Source organism: Ciconia boyciana, chromosome 3 (assembly GCF_034638445.1).
Source record: "Ciconia boyciana chromosome 3, ASM3463844v1, whole genome shotgun sequence".
Taxonomy (NCBI): Eukaryota; Metazoa; Chordata; class Aves; order Ciconiiformes; family Ciconiidae; genus Ciconia; species Ciconia boyciana.
The window spans coordinates 52,307,973-52,328,192 of NC_132936.1; the positions used below are offsets into that span (position 1 = coordinate 52,307,973).

General features: G+C 38.8%; 1 protein-coding gene across 7 annotated transcripts in view; it reads right to left on the minus strand.

Annotated features, from left to right (window-relative positions):
• Positions 1 to 4,932: 4,932 nt before the first annotated feature.
• WASF1 (WASP family member 1) overlaps positions 4,933 to 20,220 on the minus strand; it is a 106,347-nt gene continuing 91,059 nt past the window's right edge. For 6 of the 7 annotated variants that reach the window (XM_072855652.1, XM_072855651.1, XM_072855650.1 and 3 more), the window contains 6 exons: positions 13,615 to 13,768; positions 12,799 to 12,916; positions 11,795 to 11,967; positions 9,516 to 9,695; positions 7,511 to 8,148; positions 4,933 to 5,813 (listed from right to left, as the gene is read on the minus strand). In XM_072855652.1, coding sequence (XP_072711753.1) covers positions 5,656 to 5,813; positions 7,511 to 8,148; positions 9,516 to 9,695; positions 11,795 to 11,967; positions 12,799 to 12,916; positions 13,615 to 13,768 — 1,421 coding nt within the window. In that variant the 3' untranslated portion in view covers positions 4,933 to 5,655. The remainder of the gene's footprint in view (positions 5,814 to 7,510; positions 8,149 to 9,515; positions 9,696 to 11,794; positions 11,968 to 12,798; positions 12,917 to 13,614; positions 13,769 to 20,220) is intronic. The other variant, XM_072855655.1, reaches the window with a different exon arrangement.

Sequence of the window (20,220 nt, forward strand, 5' to 3'; positions counted from 1 at the left end):
CTGGGCTGCTTGATGGCCCCCCGCATCCCTGCCCATATGTGTCCTGCTGGCAATGCTTACAGAATGGTTTTGGCTTTGCCAGAATGCAGCCGGGAAAATTCAGCCTACACCGTTTGCTTGGCACAAAGGGGCAGCATTAAAGCTATACCGGCATGCTGACACCCAGGCTGCACGCTGCTTTCTCGTGAGGTTGGAAGTCTTGGGTAGTTTGCTGGAGTTGTTTCTGGCTCGTAGTGAAGTGCAAAATCAAGCTGTGATAATACGACACTGAGCGTGGGTGCTTGCTCCACAGGAGCAACTGGGGGGCCCCAAGGAGTCCCGTTCTGAGATTTTAAAATTGTGGTGAAGAAAATGCCTTGCAGAGGAGTGGGAGTGGCTAAAATGCAGTATAAAATAGCACTGAAGGGAGATAATTTTTGAAGCTTTTCTTGGAGTGATACTGCCATGAAGCTGTGTTAGAATGACCCCAGTTTTGCAATAACAAATACTCTGGCATTAAAGGCATTAGAACAGGAGGGATGGAAAATGGAGACAACCTGTCTGTAGGGGGGGCCCTCAGCTATCTTCTGTCTGAAAGCGAAGCTATTGAATCACCAGAGAAAGACACACGAGGGGAATATTCAGCCCTGTTTGGCGAGAGAGACTTGATAGCTGCTCCAATCCGTACCCAGACGTTTCCAACTGCCAAAAATAAGGTAGCTGGAGCAACTGCCCAGAACTTGCGAATACTCTAAAAATAAGAATTTCAAAGAAATGGGACAGATGCGATTTTCTTTAGAGGCTGTTGCTGATGCTGCTGTCAGGAGCTGCTGGCAGTCGGGGAAGGCAAGCGATGACTAAGGCAGCAGAACCCATTCTGCAGGCAAAGGGGCTGGGGGACACACACACATCTGCTCGCAGCATGGCAGGGATCAAAGAAAAAGCACAGGCTTCGTCACTCCAATGGGAATGGGATGGGGTGCGCAGCTCCAGCCTCACGGGGTCCGCTCCGTACCCCAGCGCCCATTTCCCGGGGCTTCTCCATGTGTCCTCTTCTAGCAGCAGCTGGGGTGGGGTTCCCATCCCCTGCCTGCCCCTCCGTAGCTGCCTGGCGGTGTGCTGCCAGAGCTTCACTAAGCCCTCAGAGCTGACGGCCAAGTCGCTCACGGGAGCGCTCCCTGGATGTGTGCTGTCAAAATGAGCTGGGCTGCCAGGAACCTGATTTTTAAGCACTTCAACCTACCCCGGCTCGTTACAGTTAGATTGGGTGAGGGAGCGCTGTCCCAGGCAGCTCAAGGGGCAGACGGGGGGCACGGACATCTACCAAGGGCTGATGATGTACCCGAGAAGCAGTTGTGAATCAGTAAGGTCTGTCCCAGCTGCAAAGGGTGTTTTGAAAAGCCTCCTGCGGGCAGGCTACCGCCCCTGAGAATCACTCAAATGGAAAAAGCAGTCAGGAGTGGAAAGGAGAGGGAAAAATCAGCTGAGTGGCCCCAAAAACAGAGACCACTATTGCTGCCCCTGGCCTCCTGTTGTGAGTCCTCTCCTGGTGTTTCATGTTGCCATCTGCAAAAGAGAATGAGAGAGAGTAAAACTCTCCCGCTCTACCTTGCAGCTGAGGAGACAGAGCAGGCACTTGATGGAGCTCGAGTCGAATTTCCATCAGATCTTTTGCTGATGCAGACCTCAGCTGCAGAGGCTGTGGTGAGGCTTTGCTTGGGTGCCTCCTCTTGGAACTGCCCTAGTTTGTGCAAATGCCGTGTTTCAGGGCTCGGGCTGCTGACACGGTACTGTACTGCTATGGGTACACTGCTTCGAGCCAGCAACTTTGCAGAGAGCTGTACCTGGCTGTTGGGCAGGGGTTTCCGCACCACGCTCCAAAGCTGGTGTTGACCCCCTGCTCCCCATGGTGATCCGCGGGCTGGGGAGACTGAGATGTGGCAGCTCTCTACAGAGCCCACATTTCTGTCTGCATCCTCGGAGCAGGCTAAGGGCTCGTGGCCGCCAGGTAAAGCAAGCAGGGATGTTCTTCAGGGGTGGCAGCTGCATCCAAGCCGAGATGGTCCCAGCATCGTGGGGAATGCCCATCGCAATGAAACTGGGGCCATCGGTACCTGTTTGCACGCTCAGGTCCCACAGCACCTTTTGAAGCTGACTCTGCGTTAGTCTGTGCATTCATCAGACAGGCGATGATGGTATGTCAGCATGCACCTGCATGCTGAGGAGTGCACACCTGTGTCACATGCAGGGAAGGATGATTTTATTGACTAAAGGTCTTTTTAAAATGCCTCCTGCTTGTTTAATCCCAATTTAATTGCAGATTACATAATCCCTTAATGATAACTAGTATTTCATGTTTGCTGTTCCAACGTAACACTAAAAAAAGAACCAGAATTATGTCTCTCTCATTTTTGTTTCTTCAGTACTTGTTCTCTTCTATTTAGCTATTTATTTTTGGTCTGTCCATGATGGCTGTGTCACTCTTACTACTTTACCTTTTGATAAAAACCCCAAGTGACCCATTTTGCACCTCCCTAGTCTTCTGCTCTGGTTCTGCCACTGAGCACCTTTTGTTTCTTCTTTCTACGCTTTTTATTTTGTTCTTTTTTCCCCCCCTTTTGCAGTAGGAGAGATAGATCATTTTTTACTGTCCCAGATTACAGTTCAAGAAAGGTGTGAAGTTGAACAAAGGTTTCTCTTCACTTATATTGAACATTACTGACATGTTATTTCTGTGGCAGGCTTTGAGCCTTTGATTTTAACCAGCTGCTGTAAATGTACAGAAGTAAACAACAGAATCTATAAACAGTTCAATACAGAAGACTTGATTTAGCACCTTACAAGACAAAGCAATCAATAATCTATTACACATCTAATCACTGGCATGAATAGCCCAGCAGCCCTCTGCACAGCGTTCCACCAAATGTGAAGGGCAGTTGGGAGACCACAGGAAGAGGGACACAAATCACCGAGATTGCAAATGCATCGCTTGGAGTAGATCTATAAATGCAAATATTCAAATTCAACAATCACCTCTCGCCACTAGTGAATCACGCTATTGCTATCTGGAGACTAGTTGCTATGGCAGAAAGCTGTAGCGATGGCAGAAGGCCAAGAATCCCGCCTTTGAAATGTTAACTGAATTTAACTCTTGACTTTTCTCAGACAAGGTTCATTACTTCGTGTGACTGTGTCATATTAAATGAGTGCTTTGTCTGCCCTGGGTACTGGTTTGGAAGGGATATTATTAATCACCAGGACAGTGAAGCAGGTCAATAACAACCATTTGTCAATAAGGATTTTTTTTATACCTTCAAGTCCAATGTGATAGCTGCAGTCACATAAGGGCCTTTTTGCTTTCATTTCTTTTTATTTTTGTCTTTCTTCTCTTTTTTTTTTTTGCTAACTCGTCTCCTTGATTTAGGCAAGTTATACCCAGTTCACAGCGCCTGGACGCACTCGGAGCATACCCACAGTGCAGGTGCGATGAGGAGATCCTCTACTTTGAACAGTTACAGCCTGGGCACAGACGTGCTGCTGCTCCGTGTAAGTGACCATGTGGGCCGCTGTCTATACCCACCAGGACAATCAGGAGTTTAGAGACTTCAGCAAGGAACAGGTATAAACATCAGTCGACAAGTAATTTTGTGAATGGCAGAACTACCCACACACGGAATTTAGGCACAAGCTCTTCTTTCAGCTGCCTGAAGTGTAGATCTGGCTCCCTGCTTAAAGCGTAGCTGCAGGTGTGTATACTGCACTTTTGCTTGAAGAGATCAGTCCTTTTCAGCTGTGTAAATGAGATCTCTCACATTTAGTTATCGGGACAGATTTGGCAATTTAGGATGACTGAGATCCAAGGAAACACCTAGATTAAACACAATTAAATATTCATGCAGTGGTGCTTCTGACATCTTTGCTTTAACATTATGAGGAGCTATTAAGAAGGACATGTACGTTGAAAATTAACTGAGAATGGCAGAATAAACCAGATGGCGTTATTGTGAAGACAGCTATCAAAGAGAATAGTGTATAGAGAAGAACTGCATCCATAGTTATAAAGATGCAGATTCACAAACTGTGACAATGATTTTTCTCCCACCAACACAACAAAGGCATTACTGTTGCAGTGGAAAAAGTCTTGAATATAGTAGGCCATGTACAAAATTATAGTGGAGGCTGAGATGGTGACAGGAAAGTTGGAAGGGTTGCTGTACGGTATTCCTACTCCAGTCTGTACCTCTGGAGTTCCGCTCAGTCCAAAGAGTAGGTTAATAACCACATGCCTCTCTAAATCGTTCTGTAGACTGTGGAACATTTCATGTTCCGCCTTCAGAAATCTCGTTCTGACTTTCAAGACTTGTTTTCCTCTATTATACAATTCCATCTTCCAGGAACGAGTTCGCAAGGTAGAGTGCTCTTGCACTTTCTCACGCTTCCCTTCTCAATAGGCTTTTGACTACGTGCTCAGACCTGAAGGAGTTATTCCAGAGAAGGGAAACACAAAAGCCCTGCACAACATGCAGTACACTGCTAGATAGCACTTAAAAAATAACTTTGCAATACCACCCATATTCTTCTTCATCTTTCATTAACCATGATTTTGACTGCTGCACCTCCTCTTCTCAAGATACATTGATGGTAAAGTTATTTTAAAAAAACAACCCTAAATCATAAAAGCCCCAAGCTCCCAATTTTGAAAAAAAACTTTTAACTAATGGATCACAGTAATATTTCAGCTTTTTTTTGTAGATATGCATATAGATATCATTTGATGATACATGTTTTCTTGTTTAATATGGGTCCTTAGATCAAGTGCAGAGTATTTATTGTAACTTTGTAGACCACAGATTAAATCTTTGAAATCCAAGGATTCCTCAGGTATACCAGTGAAAAGCGGGCTTCACTGAAAAAGCAACAACCAGGAACATTTAAAATGAACCATTTATTAAATCAAACTGTTATTTTAACAGTTACATAAGTTACACAGCATGTTTAAGTCAAAAGATTTCACAAGGAAAAAAAATTTAAACTTCTATTATGCAGGCAAAAATAGTACCACACAATATGTACCTGGGAGGGAAGAAGGGAAGGGGAATCTCTAAACATTCAAATAAGGCCATAATTATTTAAAAACAACAATAAAACAATAATAAAACCCCCCAAAGATCCATTTTCCTTTCAGTGTGTTCAGTGCTGCTAACTATATGTACTTTTAGTGTACAGATGTAATTGAGGCAGTGATATCTTGATAGCTAGGTTTAATGTTTTAAAACACTATCAGAACTGGAATAAGGCTCATTAGTACATACAGCTGCCCTTGGAATGTCAACCTCAGTTGCCTTCATTAACTTAAAATTCACAAAGTGCACAGTTAAGATATGCCAAAAAATTGAAACTGCTACTCTACCAACAGCTGCCCATGCTTAATACTTAGTGGTCTATTGGAACAAAGTATGTTCTTTCAAAAAAGATGTGTAAGAAAAGCCACTGTAAAACATTTAGTTTCAAAGATGCACTAGGAGCTTTTTGTAAACTGAAATGTAGAAAAACATGGATTAATTATGTAAAGAAAAGAATACAAAAAACACTAGAAATGACCATCAAACTTTCAAAGAACAAGCACCACAATGGACATTAGCATTCGATTTTGCAGTGTACAGCAATGTAATCATTTTACTCTAACCAATCCACTTCATCAAATTCTGAATCATCTTCTGAATCACTGTATTCCACAGCAATGCGACGAGAAAGTATAGTGGCAACATCATTCTCAATGCGCTCATGCTTAGCTTCTTGTTCACGTTGCTCTTCAACTTTGCGTAGCTGAATACCTAAAGAACATCAAATCACAAACACGTTACTCTTCTCCTTTATCATTATACAAAGTATTTAGCTCGTGATTCACAAAACGCTTTGCAAGCAAAAACGAAGGCTGAGGACATCATCCTCCTCAGAAGTTCTCTGTCAAGCTTAAAGAGAGGAATGTCAGAATTGCAATGGCAGACTAGATAGATCATCAGTCCTTCTACTATAACATCCTGCTTCTGATTTCCCATTAAAAACATACCCACATTCTTACTACCACTGTAAGTTATTAAGCTATTTTACTATTTGCATTTCCAAACAATTTTTATATTCTCTCTTCATGGTCTCAATTAAAAGTTATAGCCATTTGAGTATCCTAACAAGATAGGATTTCTTGTAACTCAGTTTTGATCATGTAATGACCTGTTTTGGGATAAAGTATTACTTAAAGATCAAACACAAAGGAGAAATAACACATACTGATAGTATGAGAAAGTTAAATCCACTAACTTAGTTAAAAACATGACAGATTATATATTTTGGTTTTATACTCACGACACCACAGACTGACACAGTCTAAATACGACCTACATCCTGTACTTAATACTCTCTCTTGTCAACTGACAGGCAACACAAGCACAGGTCCTTAGTGGAATTTAAGCTGTGGTAACTTGAGCCTTTGTTTCTTGTGCAAGACTTGGTCAAAAGCTTTTCAGGAATCACCTAAATTATACCAGCAGGCTCTCCTTTATTAAGTTTTTTTGCTGACACTCTACTAATGTTCATTCACCACTGTTGTACTCAACTGCTGTTGATACTTCTCTAGAGTCAGTGATGTTATCAATTCATGTGCATATAGGCGCCTTAAAAATATTCTGAATTTGTATTATAGCCTATCTACTGATATTACAGTACCATACAGATTCTGTACTGTGTTGTAGGTGCAGGGCAAAAACAGAAGAATGTAGTACTCCAAACATTTGAGAAAGATTAACTATTCAAAGATACCACACAGTCAAAGAGCAGCACTCACAGTGCAGTGGGGATTTTTCTGGCCCGTCAGCACATAAGCTGAAAGGTACAGCTTGTACATACAGCTCCTCGCCAGATCATCAGGAAAACATTGCCCTGCACCTCTGCCATTCTCTTGCACTCTGCCAGCAGGGCACCGTGCAACGCAAAGACTGCTTCACTGCTGCGCTGAGACGTGTCAAGATTAGATACTTAACAGCTTTAAGTCTCAAGCAACGATTTCTGAATGTCATTTATATGTTGTTGTAACACACTGATATATGATCAAGATTCCAGTGCCAATTGATATGTTCTGCTTTTATCTAACAGTCTGTGAAAAACAATGTTTTTGTCTTCTACACAATCTGTAGGTTATCAGAAATAGCTACATTTTCAGGTAGACAGAAATGAAGAGATAATCTCCACAGATCATCTATAAACACATGTACTTTCTTTTTTCTAAATCTAACTTCCACAGAGAACCAGTTTTGCCATCCAAACTAAACATCTGATAAGTGCAATTACAAACTGAAAAAAAATCTGTCTACTTGGCAATGCATACACTGTAGAGAATAGAACGCCGAAACAGACTTAAGATGCATTCCTCTAAACTAACTTCTTACACACGTGAAATATTCCATCTCTCAAAGCTAATGTGTATTTAGCAAGTTTCTGAGACCATTCTTTTTGCCCCTTAATAGCCAAACATTACCTTTCCGTATTGCTTCCAGCAGAACGCTTCTAGCATCACTGATTACAGGAAGAGTTGAAGGATGGCGTTTGGGTTCAGGAGCAGGAATCACTTGGGATGGTGGAGATGGAGGCATTAGGGGGGCATGAGGGCCAGGGACAATGGTTGTGGGAGGAGGGTGCAGAACAGGAGAAGGGTGAGAAAGGGCTGCAACTGTGACAGGAGAGGAGGGTCGAATGCTGGGAGGAGGCAAGGGAGGGGGTGGGGGTGGTGGAGGAAGTCCCTGTACTTCAGCTTGAGGAGGAACTGGGTGAACAGGTACAGCTTCACACACTTGGGCAGCTCTAGTGACAGGAGGAGAGGGCTGTGCTAGGGGAGGAGCAATTGGAGGTGGAGCTGGATGTAGGACTCCAGGAGCTATCTGGAGAGGAGCTGGTGGAGGTGGCACAGCTGGGGCCTGCAGAGCAGCTGTGGGAGGGGGTGGGGGAGGTGGGACTGGGGGTGGAGGGGTTGAAGTCATTGCAGCTCTTAATGATGAAGTTGACAAAGCAGATGGAAGAGGTGGTGGTGGCGGTGGAGGAGGAGTGGGGCTCACAAACACTGGTGTTCTGCCTGTTGCTGGTGACTGAGGACGATTTTCTACCAAGCCAGTAGTAGAACTGAAACATCCAATAACAGGACAAAGTTATTAGAGCTGAAGAGTGGAAAAAACAGTAATAGATTCACTTCTGCAACTTAAGAATATTGAATGCTGAGCATTAAAGAGCATTACGTACTATGATGATTTCAAGGTATTCATACCTCATATACAAGGAAATCTAATTCGCAGAATGGAGTATGCATCAGTCTTCCAACAGACCTTTGCTCAAATACAGCTATTAACTGAGTTTATGCTCTTATACAAATCTGCATCTTTATCAAAGGTTTCCTATACCAGTATAATTCTTCCCTTCCATCCCTAAGCAAATCCAAATTATTTTTCTGAAGGGAACTAGTGGTTGATTAACTGCTTCATTCACAGAACTTTAAAACCAAACCAAACCAAACCAAAACGAAGCAGTACAAGCAATGAGGATGAGTTACATTTGAAATACATATTTAAGGTTTGATGACAAGATGAGTGAGGCTAATACCAAAGGTCATCAACTCTATGTGCAGAGAGGTATATTTATATGCTAGATACTCATTATAATGCAATGAATAGGTGAACAGAAGAAAACAAAAGGGAACAGTAAAATTCTTTTCCTGAAAGGCCACTAGAGGGTTTCTTTCAGCTGTTGTGGAAAATTAATCTAGAGAGATATGTATTTCTGTGTATAATCTCCTAAACAGTAAAAAGACATTCTTTTCAACAGACTAACATCTTGCTGATGTAACAACCATGTCTGAATTAACTGTCTTCTACTCCAAGTTGTATGTACCTGACCATAAAATAAGATTTTGGGTATAAAACAACAGGGGAGTGACAACCAGAGCCTCACTCTAGAAAGTACTCTAAGTACGTATCCAGTTCTTGGAAGGCACAGAGAAACAGAAAATAAAAACACCTGGGGGAAGGAAAAAAAAAAGCAGTTGCAATTTAGCAAACGTGATGAATATATAGTTTTGACAGCTAACTGTCTTACTGCAATATATTCTTCGTTTCATGTAGGCTGAAACACAGCTCAGTTGTACAAATTTCAGATTTCCAAATTTCCAAAGCTAAACCCTGAGATTCCAACATCTTTCACAGAAACATTTTCCATACAGATATTTGTCTTGCCATGTAACTCAGAAGGCGACATAGTCGCAATATTAAGGTGAGGCCTGTCTCCACAATGGCATTCTATGGGGTTTAGATGCCGACCTTTCTCTCCAACTCCTGCGTGGCCCTGCAGCTGCAGATGCATTAGGGCTGTGGACTGACATAGCTCCTAGGATGTGTGTACTGCCTGGGCTGCATGGAAATAATCGTAATGACTATTAGTGGGGTGGTGGAAAACTAAAACTCCCCAATAAATCTGCACGTGGCTTGACCACTTTGTACCTAACACAAGGAGGCACAGGTTTCACATCTCCTGGTCCATGCATTGGAGGTGGTGGTGGTGGTTCATTCGGTCTGACCAACACTCGCTCCTCAGCTCTGTTCAGAAGTTCAGACATCTGGCTATAGGGTAATGCAGAAAGCGAGTACGATCCATCCATATGGTCCACATATGCTTGAGATCTGTAGGAAAACAGTGAAAAATGATACAACGTAACCTTTAGTAAAAATAAGTATTAGTGCCCTCAGCTACTGTTCTATACTTCAGTTTGATTTCTGAATTCAAGTATCTTCTCTGCACCAATGTTGCATATTGTACTTCATGGCTTTTTAATAATTTATCCCACTTTCCATGCCATTGCTTCTAGCAGCTCAAGGGTTTAATGATTTTGACGGGTATATCAGACAAATTCTACAGTATGTGTGTGATCTTAGTGTTTATTAGTCACATTATTTTGAGTTAAGTAAACATAGCAATACAATCAGAAATACACATATACCAGAGTGTATTACGAAACAGACATTATACTCCGCGATCGTTTCTGCTCCTCAATCCCTACATATATGCAACCATATTCTTTTATAACATTCATGAAACATCCATCGATGTTAGAATGGTAGAATTTACAACTGAATAATTTAGCTGAACTTCTGTCAGAGGATCTATATTCCAATATATACAGAGAACTCACTACTTTAGACCTAATACTTTGTAGCTATATAACGCATATAAGAAAGGTAATCTAAATATCTATCATTGAGTAGTAGCAGTAAATAAAGTTGATTCAACTTACTTGTTAATGACAACTTTAGACACACCTCAAGGACCTGATCAGTTAGGAAATTTTAATTAACTACTCAATTATTAAGATTTTAAAAACATTTCTCTACTAAATTCAGAGGAAATGTGTTTGCAGAACACTTTCCAACAAGTAAAACAATACTCTACATTTCCACATACTGCCACCACTGTAGCATCTAAGCCTATTAAATTCTTCAGGGGTGAAGTTCTTACTCTGTTATTCAAAAGCACTGTTCTGTATCTGAACAACATGCTCTGCACATGTAGTGCTCCGAAGCACTACAGCATTATTCATAATTGCATTACTGGTACTGAGATAATCCAGGTTTAGGCCAGGGTCCTGGATATAAAAGGAGTCCTGCAACAAGTGTGTCTAACATGGAATCTGATGTACAACACAACAGGAGGACAGCAGGAAAGCAGATGTTTCTGCCAATGACTTGACACAGAAGTTTACAAAGGTAAGATACTATAAATTTGTTTCCAGAAAAATGCTTATCACCATAACTTGAGTTGTACCCTACTGAGTGAAATGCACTGAGACTATTTTTACTTTCTGAATCGAGCTAAGTTTTCTACAAGCAGGTTTTTCCATTTTTCAGACAGCAAACGCTATCTCCTAGAGTTGTCATAATTATCCACTGCCACTATTAAGTTTGTTTGAAGGCCTTACAAAGCTAAACAAAATACGCTGTTATGGTGCTTTTGGCCAGCGAACGATAGGGGAAAAATGTAACTATTTTTTTGGAGGACAATGAATACTTTTTAATTAAAAAAGCCCCAACCCCCAGAAAACATACCCCTAAAACTCCTAATATTACTTGTCAGCCCTCTTTCCTATCAGATGTTTCTTGGCTGGTAAAATGGACTTGGTTTTGCACAAACACCAGAAGTAAACACAGCAGGTGTTTACCATGTGAAATGCTACTTTTAGCCACCAGCAAATACGTGCTGTGAAATGCGAATCCAACCAGTTGGATTTTGTAATAGACTATAACCAGAAATGTCAATCAAATCTTGGATTTGCTCAAGAGTAAAGAGAAGCTCAGCATTCTCATCTGAGCTCTAAGTGGACATTTGTTCACATCACACCCACCATATAGTCTTGGCAGTGTCTGCTTCAGAAAAATCAAGACACTGGAATAACAGGGATTTTGTAGGTCAAGACTGGAATGTAGTGACACACCTGGGTGCAAGCTTGCAACAGTGACACTACACCTTCTTCAAGCTGCAGATGACAACACATCCTCAAGGATACAACGAATTCCAAGGTTACATTCTACTCTTAAAAATAACAAATACTCCTTTAAGGACACACTGACTAATTATTTTAAAACTGAGTTTTAATTGAGCTAAATCAATGATTTCCAGTGCATTTCAAGAATAGCAGTAGCATCTCATCATTTACCATTTCTCAAGCATGTTCACTATGTAGTATGAATATCTGTACTTAATAAAGGATAGGAAAAAAAAAAGAAACCTTGATTCAAAATGTGAAGCTGGGCCATTAGCAACTTCAATGTGCTTATGTAAGAGGTTAGCATCATCTTCTGCGAGCTCCGGACCTTGGGCTAACTTCTGCCACTCTCTCCGTCTGTCATGAGGTGCCCTTGGCACTTTTTCTGGTTCATGAGGGCGATCTAGATTTTTCTGCTGTAGGAGAGTTGTGCAAACAAAACTGACAACTAAGACAGTCTTTTTTAATTAGTTGCATTTAAACATCAGCCACAAAATAATGAAAAACAATCCCAATTCAAGTGCAAGAAAAATTTACTTTCAGTCTAAATATGATACATAAACCAAAAAGACTTGTAAGAGGCAGAAACTTCAGTCTAGTGGATAATTAGCTGAAAAATACAGAGAAAAATAACTGTATAAGTAGCTTTTTATTCTAAGTCTGAAATGAAATTATGAATCTGACGCTTATATTTACTGTCTCTATGTATGAAATATACAGAATGGTGAAAAAAAAAAGTAGCATTACCTTTGCAAAAGTGTTTAACTTTAAGAAAGTATAAATAAAGTGCTCTATTTCTGCTAATTTCTTTCTAGTTTAGAGCAAACATATCTATTAGAATGTCATTCAAGCTTTTTCACCTGTGAGATTGTCAGAATTTTGTATTATAAAAAAGCGTTCAGTGAAAGTCTTTATTCTTGCTGTATTCCTCCTTTTTTCTCCTTTTTGAGTCATTGCTAGAAGACTTACAAATTTTGGCAAATCTGCTGTTAGTTACATTAAGACAGCATGACAGCTCTGGGCCCTTCTATATTATTACTATTTACTATTATTATTATTGTTATTGTTAAATATCTATTTGTTAAAGTTGATGGAATTGAATGAATACAAGTAGTTTTAGTTGAATGAAGATGACTCTGTAAAGTTTGGATTGTTATTAATTGCATAACCAAAAAAGTACCATATCTGCAAATAAACCCTTTCCAGGAAAAAAAACCCCAGAAGCTATATAAAGCTAATATATATACCTTCTGCTTCCTCTTCTCTTTTCTTTTGTCCTCAGTGTCCTGCAACATTTTTTCCTTCCACAGATCAAAGAAGTATGAAGGATTGGTATAAAACTTCAAACCCTCTTTTCCATCATCCCTGAAATACAATTATGCAAACAGGGTATACTATTTATTTGACAACATGTGAATCCAAACATTAAGGCAAAGGAAAGGCATATTAAGGAATACCTAGTATCTCAGACCCTGAAATATTTTACTGAAGAACATTAAAAAGATGAACATTGACCTCCTGTGCCATCATTCTTTACTATCTTTCCTTGTATTCAAGGTCCTGATTTTAGAAAAGTAACTTTAACACAAGCTGTAGATAAAAAAAGAGTATCATAAATCAGAGAACTTGCATTCCAATGACTCAAATCCTGCTCTTAAAATAATGAGCAAATTTGTGTGTCTGCTCGTGTTCAACTATTGATTCAAATTGACTTTGGGACAGAAAACAACATTCATTTCCATTAAAGACCCTTCTTTCTACATACTTACCTGCTTATTTTCTTCACTTTACACCCAAGAGCACTACATGGTTTAATAAATACAGATAATAAAAATGGCTTTTTCTTACTATTGTTACGCTGGGGTAAAATTTGAGTAAAGTGGAGTAAAGTTTTAACACTTATAATGTCTTCTGCTGCCTGTATTCCTCCAGCAGCTTCAGTTTTCTAGTGTGGCTCCTTAACTATTTAAGTGCTACTCAACATGAGCAAGCTGTCTGGATGTAGCATCTCTATTACATAAAATAAGCTAGAAATTGATTTTGATTAATTTTATTTTACTAACCTGTAAGGGGTGAGAATGTTAAGTGGAGGAGGCTGTTCACAGATGTCATAAGTTTCTTGCAAAGGAATAGGCAGAGTTTTGCGGTCAAACAGCTGTTGATCTTGAATTGTGGAACTCCGGAAAGCTTTCCTCATTGTAATGTCCTGCAGTGACACTGAAAGGGGGTATTGCCATTTAAAAAAAACCACCAAAGATAGTTTATTTGGATTAATCTGGAATTGCTTAATGCTGGTTAGAATACCAATATTAAGCTTTACTACTAGTATCTTACGCATTTTACAGCAAATATAAATTCATCTAGCACTACTGCCACAGCAAGATATTGTCAGATTATGTGTAAAACATAATTGTAATGTTCTAGCACATTATCTTCTATTTAGCTTCACAGGTAATTTTTGCTCACCTGGATAGATATGAGAACTCTGTCTCTCCAAAGTAGTTCAACAAATTGCTTACTGTAGCTATAAAATATCATTCTGTAGTTCAGAAATACCTAATAACATTTACTAACTCCATTTCACAATCCTTTTGGTACTAAAAAATTACTCTCTATCTTGAGGTATAGATTTCACCTTTATACTATCAGCAAGCCAAACTTTGCATTCCTTGCATGTAGGTAGCAGTTCCACTGAAGGCCCACTGAGATGCCAAACCAGCAAATCACTTAAGCTTATGCTACTGATATCGGTGAGTTTTAATGGAAGATGATACTATGTTCCAACACATGAAACTAGTCAAATGTTTTTTAATCAGACTGTTTAATCAAGATGAGACTTCTCTGTTTAATTCAGGTGAGACACCTTGAGTCTTTAAGCACAGTAGTAGGAATAATCAATTATCTTTATGTAAGATTCAAAGTAAAATAACACTAGGTAAACACAATAGATTAAACAGTGATTTGAAATATATTGACTTTTTGCTGTTAAAGCCCATATATCTTTTTCTATTTCACAATCATTAAAATTTAGAAAAAGATTAATGGAAAAGTGACTGCAACTGATGAAACTTGCACTTCTAATTCTGGAAACAGTGTACCTGTTCAGTCTCATATTTCTCTCCCTCCCTGATCTTCAGTTACTACATCTGTGAAGTCCAGGTATGTCTCAAGACTAACCCTGCAGCCAGTGTTAGACTTTCACTAGACAAAGCAGCAGCCCTTTTCATTGGTTTGGGTTTTTTCTTGTTTTTGGTTTTTGTTGTTTTTTTTTTTTTTTTTTTTAATCACAAACAATACTGAAAACAGTTTTAAGACATACTAGCAAAGAGAGTATTTTCAGCACATGCATTTTATCTATAAATAATTATGTTTATTTTATACAAACAGGTTGATAGTAGTGCCCCTTTACTCAAGATGAGAGGACAGCCCCCCTTCCCATATCACTAGGGCCTTCGGCAACAATTTTTTAAAAGAGTGCATCTGTTTAAGCTGAAAGCTGCATTTTACTCTGGTTCCTGTAACACATACAAGTGTACACATACGTACGTGTACACACACACACACACACACACACACACAATTTCTATTGTATGATCACAAAGGGGCAGAAGGCAGGATTTTTTCCAGAGGGCTTGCAATTCCTGGAATGTTCTATCTTCTTACCTAAGCATATTGGCAGCATCCTTTGTGAGGCTAAAGATGGGATTTATTTGATTTTCAGTTTGGCTTTTGAAGTTTATTACAGTTGGCAAGGTTGTGTGTTCCTGGAGAGGTTTCCTCCTTTTTACCCTTAGGTTCTGTTTCGTTACAGTGTCTTTTATTCTTTTGAATACCTTTAATTAGCTGCTCAGAAGCCTTTTTAAGGGTGTGAAAGAAGTATTATAATGTATGAATGTCAGCTAGGAGTCTCAATTTCTGCAGGTATATTTGCCCTCATAAATAACCATATATATTTTGTACCTGTCATGAAGTACAGGTTGTTATTTGCTGGCAGAAGTTCACAATTAGAAGAACTGGGGTTTACCTCATCTAAAAACCTAGTCTTAGATTCTTTTATACTTCAGCTGTTTTTCCTTTGGCTTGTTGGTTTTACAGATCTCACCAAATGTACTTGTTCAGAGATGCTTGGCAATCCTGCAAGTCTTTAAACTGTCTGTCACTTATTGGAGACTATGCCAACAAAAATAAAAGTTAGTATACTTCTCTTTGAACCTGTGTACATTCTGAAGGCAATGAAGGAAATTAATTTATTCCAATAAATGAATAAAGACAGTTCTTTGGTTTTATATTAAAATGCTCACAGACTATGTGACACCATATTATTGGGATGTACACTGTTCTATAAACTCTTTATTAGCATTCCTTAATCTCTTCAGTGAGCAAATACAGCCGGTCTAATTCATTATTTCCATTTTCTTGTTTAAATCTCCACTTTTCATAAACATGTACAAGGGGATAACACACCTGAGAATAATCAATCAATCCCCAACAATAAGCGTAGATTACTTTCTCTCTAAAACTAAGCTACATAGCAAAGGTCTTCACAGAAAACATACACTGTGGAATTTCAAACAGCTAACAGCATTTCCTGCGCTGATATCCAATGACCAGCCTTCACTGAAAAGCATGCCATTATTCAAAACAACTGACTATATAAGGACAACATTACTAAGGAAATGAAAGGACATGGCACACAAAGTACTGAGAATCATGACACAGGTACAACTCGCCCACAGACAGGGATCAGCTAAATCCCATGTTGCAAGCGCAGCATAATCCTGGGCTGTGCATGGTTTGGCTTACAAAGCCATTTGTTTAGCTTGCCAGCTGGCTAAGAAACAGAAGCCCTGCGTGGCTTGCCACCTCAGGGGGGAGAATACGTGAAAACCTGGCTGGTCATCCGACCACTTAGCTTTGACTGATTGACAAACTGGCACAGCAAGAGGACAGGAAACATTAGACGTATGAATTCAGGTGTGAGAAGAGACGAGGCACTGAAGGAGGGTTTGGAAATGCTTCAGGCATTTGACTTGATGCTGATAAATTTAAGCTTCCAGTTGCCTAATTCCTAACTAGCACCAGAACCTTTGTATAGCCCAAGATCCTAAATTTCATATGGATACATTTTCCTGAAAGTTCATCTGCTACACCACTTGTGTTTACTGCAATGAACAAAAAATGGGGTCTTAAATAATTTCCTTAAATGTTGAGATGTTCACAATTTAAGTTAAACATTAATTCAACAATCTGAACAAATGCCAGTTTATCTTTACTGTGTCTGTTGTTCGGATTGTGTGAAAAGACCTATTATATCAGCCAGTCTAACTTTCTGTACACCACAATTTTTTCCTCATAATTAAAAATTATCTCTGTCAGAAAGCTAAACTACCAACCTTTTGTACATTTGGTTTTGAAAAAGAGATGCCAGTCCATTTTTATTTGTAATCAACAACAAACTGGGGAAAAAAGGTATTTAAATTGCACTCTAATAAAATACAGTAACTGGGTTTCTTTTGAGCTGAACTACAAATTAAATAAAAGAACACATCAGTAATATATATACATAATAACATTTTACCTCCTGTTAAGCCTCTCATTAAACTGCAATCCCCAATTTGTAATAAAAGTCAAGTATGGAGCACATCAGCGTACTGACAGGAAGTAGCTAGTTTTACATTTCAAAGTTATTAAATATTACATTTTATTTTACTTCACCAGAAGAAAAGAAAAACGTTACTAGATTTTTTAATTCTTTTAAACTCACTCCAATATACAATTTATGAAGCGGTTCTAGGCCAAAAAATACTGTTCTCCTAAAGGTGGTAAATAAATAAATAATATATATTCCTTCTAAAAGCTTGCTCTCTCAACACTTCCTGCAGAATTTCATCCTGACAGCTTTTAAGACCATGAACTCTTCAATGCCACAGCTATAACTGCTTGCAGAACTGAATGACTATGGGAAATTATATACAAATCAATGAACTCAGTTGCTCACAATTCCCTTCCTCTGTTCAAAATCTTACCCAGCGATTTGAAAAGTGCAAGGAAGAAAGAATGACAATACTGAATGAACAATTTAGTCATAAGATTCCAATCAAAGGTAATTAATTGGGAGGGGGGTTGAAAATTCTCTTCAGATAAAGATTTGTGTGATTCAATTCCTAAAGACACTGCAATCTTGAAATACAATTTCTACTTTTTGTATTTTGTTTTTTTAATTATTATCCACTTCAACAATGCCTAGAATCGCACACATATTAGGTTTCTCTGCCATCAGAATACTTCTGACTGGTCACTGTGGGTTTAATAGTTGCTAAGCAGAGAGACTACTTCTGCAGAACAGAAACTACTCTCCTTTGGGCTTGTCCCCAACATAACAAATTAAAATTTTCTGAAATATTGATTTAAAAAAATCAAAAATATTTCAAGCACTCTTTGGATAGGGAATGTATGTAGCTTAACTACTACAGGTAAACAAAGAGAAGATGTAAATGTTAGAGCAATCATTTTAAGAGGACTCAGAAGCTGCTTTAAATGCAGCGCGTAGAACCAGGGAGCCCTGAGCAGCCCATTAGGGAAGATGTGAATCACCCAGCTGCATCAAGCAGTGAATCTGCTGGTGAGTCTCAACAACACCGCCACATTATTTAGCAAATGACATTTTGTCCAGATCTCTCTTTTTACACACAAAATACAAATTATGCAATATCGTGGCTTTACCACTGAACTATTAAGCCTTGGACACACTAATTTAAAACTGATTTACTTACTAAATAACCCATAAATTGAATTGAGGGCTAAGAAAATGGGAAGAAAAAGCACGGAGAGCAGTTGGAGCTCAGCCCATCTGCCCAGATCTTTGAGAGGGAGACGCACTCAAATCCAACATTCAGTTAAGTGGAGATGTGGCAGGAAAAGTGACCTGCTATACAATTTAATTTAACAGTTTTTTTCTTTATTTAACTTTGGGGGCAAAAATTCTTATGAATGAATTAACAATAATAGTGTTATTCTCCACATTAGCATATTACACATGGAAGTCATGACCCGATTTTCACCTGCTCCCTGCTCTTAACTTTGATTACATTTACACTTAAGTCACCAAATTCCTCTTCAGAGGCTGGAGACAGTAAGTGAGCTGGCCCTTAAAATGGGATTTACCACCCTTTCTTGTAAGCCTCACAATGGGCTGAGTATCCTGATTTGAGTTGATTGAGTCTCCTGTTTGCAGAAGTATACAGACCACAATTAGCTGTCAAGCTTTTTAGGTTTCTCCCCACCAGATGCCACCTTTTTGCCTATAGCAAAACCTCAAATCTCTCTTTAGCATTAATCCAGCAAAACTTCTGAACTACTATCCTTTCTATGACAGGGCAGTATTTCTAGAATGTTTAGAAAAAACCAAGCCCATGTATTCAAAGCCAGAAACCTACTGAAATACAATTCACAACATTGTTTGATTCCTTTCCTGAAGTATGCCAGGCTGCTCACCCATAGCACTTCTGCCATTAAGCTTTTTAAGTTGCTTGTTACAGCTGTAGAAATCAAGAATTTTATACACTGCCTTTGAGATTAAAATCCCCTCCAGTTTGAGATTTAAATAGAATTAGGCAGTTCATATTAAAGAACCACTAAATTAATACCAAAATATGCAGATAAACTCTTACTTTATGAATTCTCCTTCTGCCATGATACCATTTATTTCTGAGTGATACACAACTATTTTCTAGTACTTCATTACACTGTACATCAGAGCTGTACCGTGTATCAGCATTTCAAAAAAGAACAACATAAAAGCTAAAATAAATATTCTTTCAAAAACTGACAGATTTCTACAGATATAAAATTATTTACTTGTAGTAATTCAAGCTTAATGGCACAAATAAATTCACAAAAATGTGGTAAATTAAGAAAAATATATTATTATAAAATTTGCATATATGTGGAGAGAGTAAGTAATGTTATTTATAAAGTAAATACTGAAATTAAAGATGGTTGCAAAGAAACTATACTCTTAGGGTTTATTTGTTGACCTATGAGGATATCTTATATTGCAGGGCTACCAAAACTGTCAACCTTAGTTCACCTCCATAGCAAGAATGTGTTTTCCCAGTCCTAAAAAGACACCAGATAGGATAACTCTTGAATAAATATCTGCTAGTTCCCATACAAATGAAATAAAGTTCAGTTTACTGAAGGAAAGCAGAGGATTTATTTTTGTCTGTATGCAAGTTTAGTATCTCTTCTGAGGGGAAACACACATGTACATAAAAAGAATAAAGTATGTAAAAAAATAGATTACAATATGAATTTAGTAATTCTGTGAAATCAAGAATTTGAAAACAGTGCAATAATTCAAACCAAACCAAGTTCATAGCAATTTTTCTGTGACAGAAAGATTGTGCACCAGAGTTATTTCCTTCAGGATACAATCCTGACCTTGGTTTCATTTGGTTTTATTCTTCCACAGAGATATTGTAATAATTCAAAATGAGAAAACACACAGACTATTCAAAAAATTCAGAGCTTTTTATTACTTTGACTCTACCAGAAACATCTTGTCAAGTATCTGCACCTCGTTCAATGAATCTGACTTGGGCTGTTTTTGTTCATGCCACTTAGCTTTAAATGAATCTTAATTTCTTCCTCTTGTGTAATAGCACGGG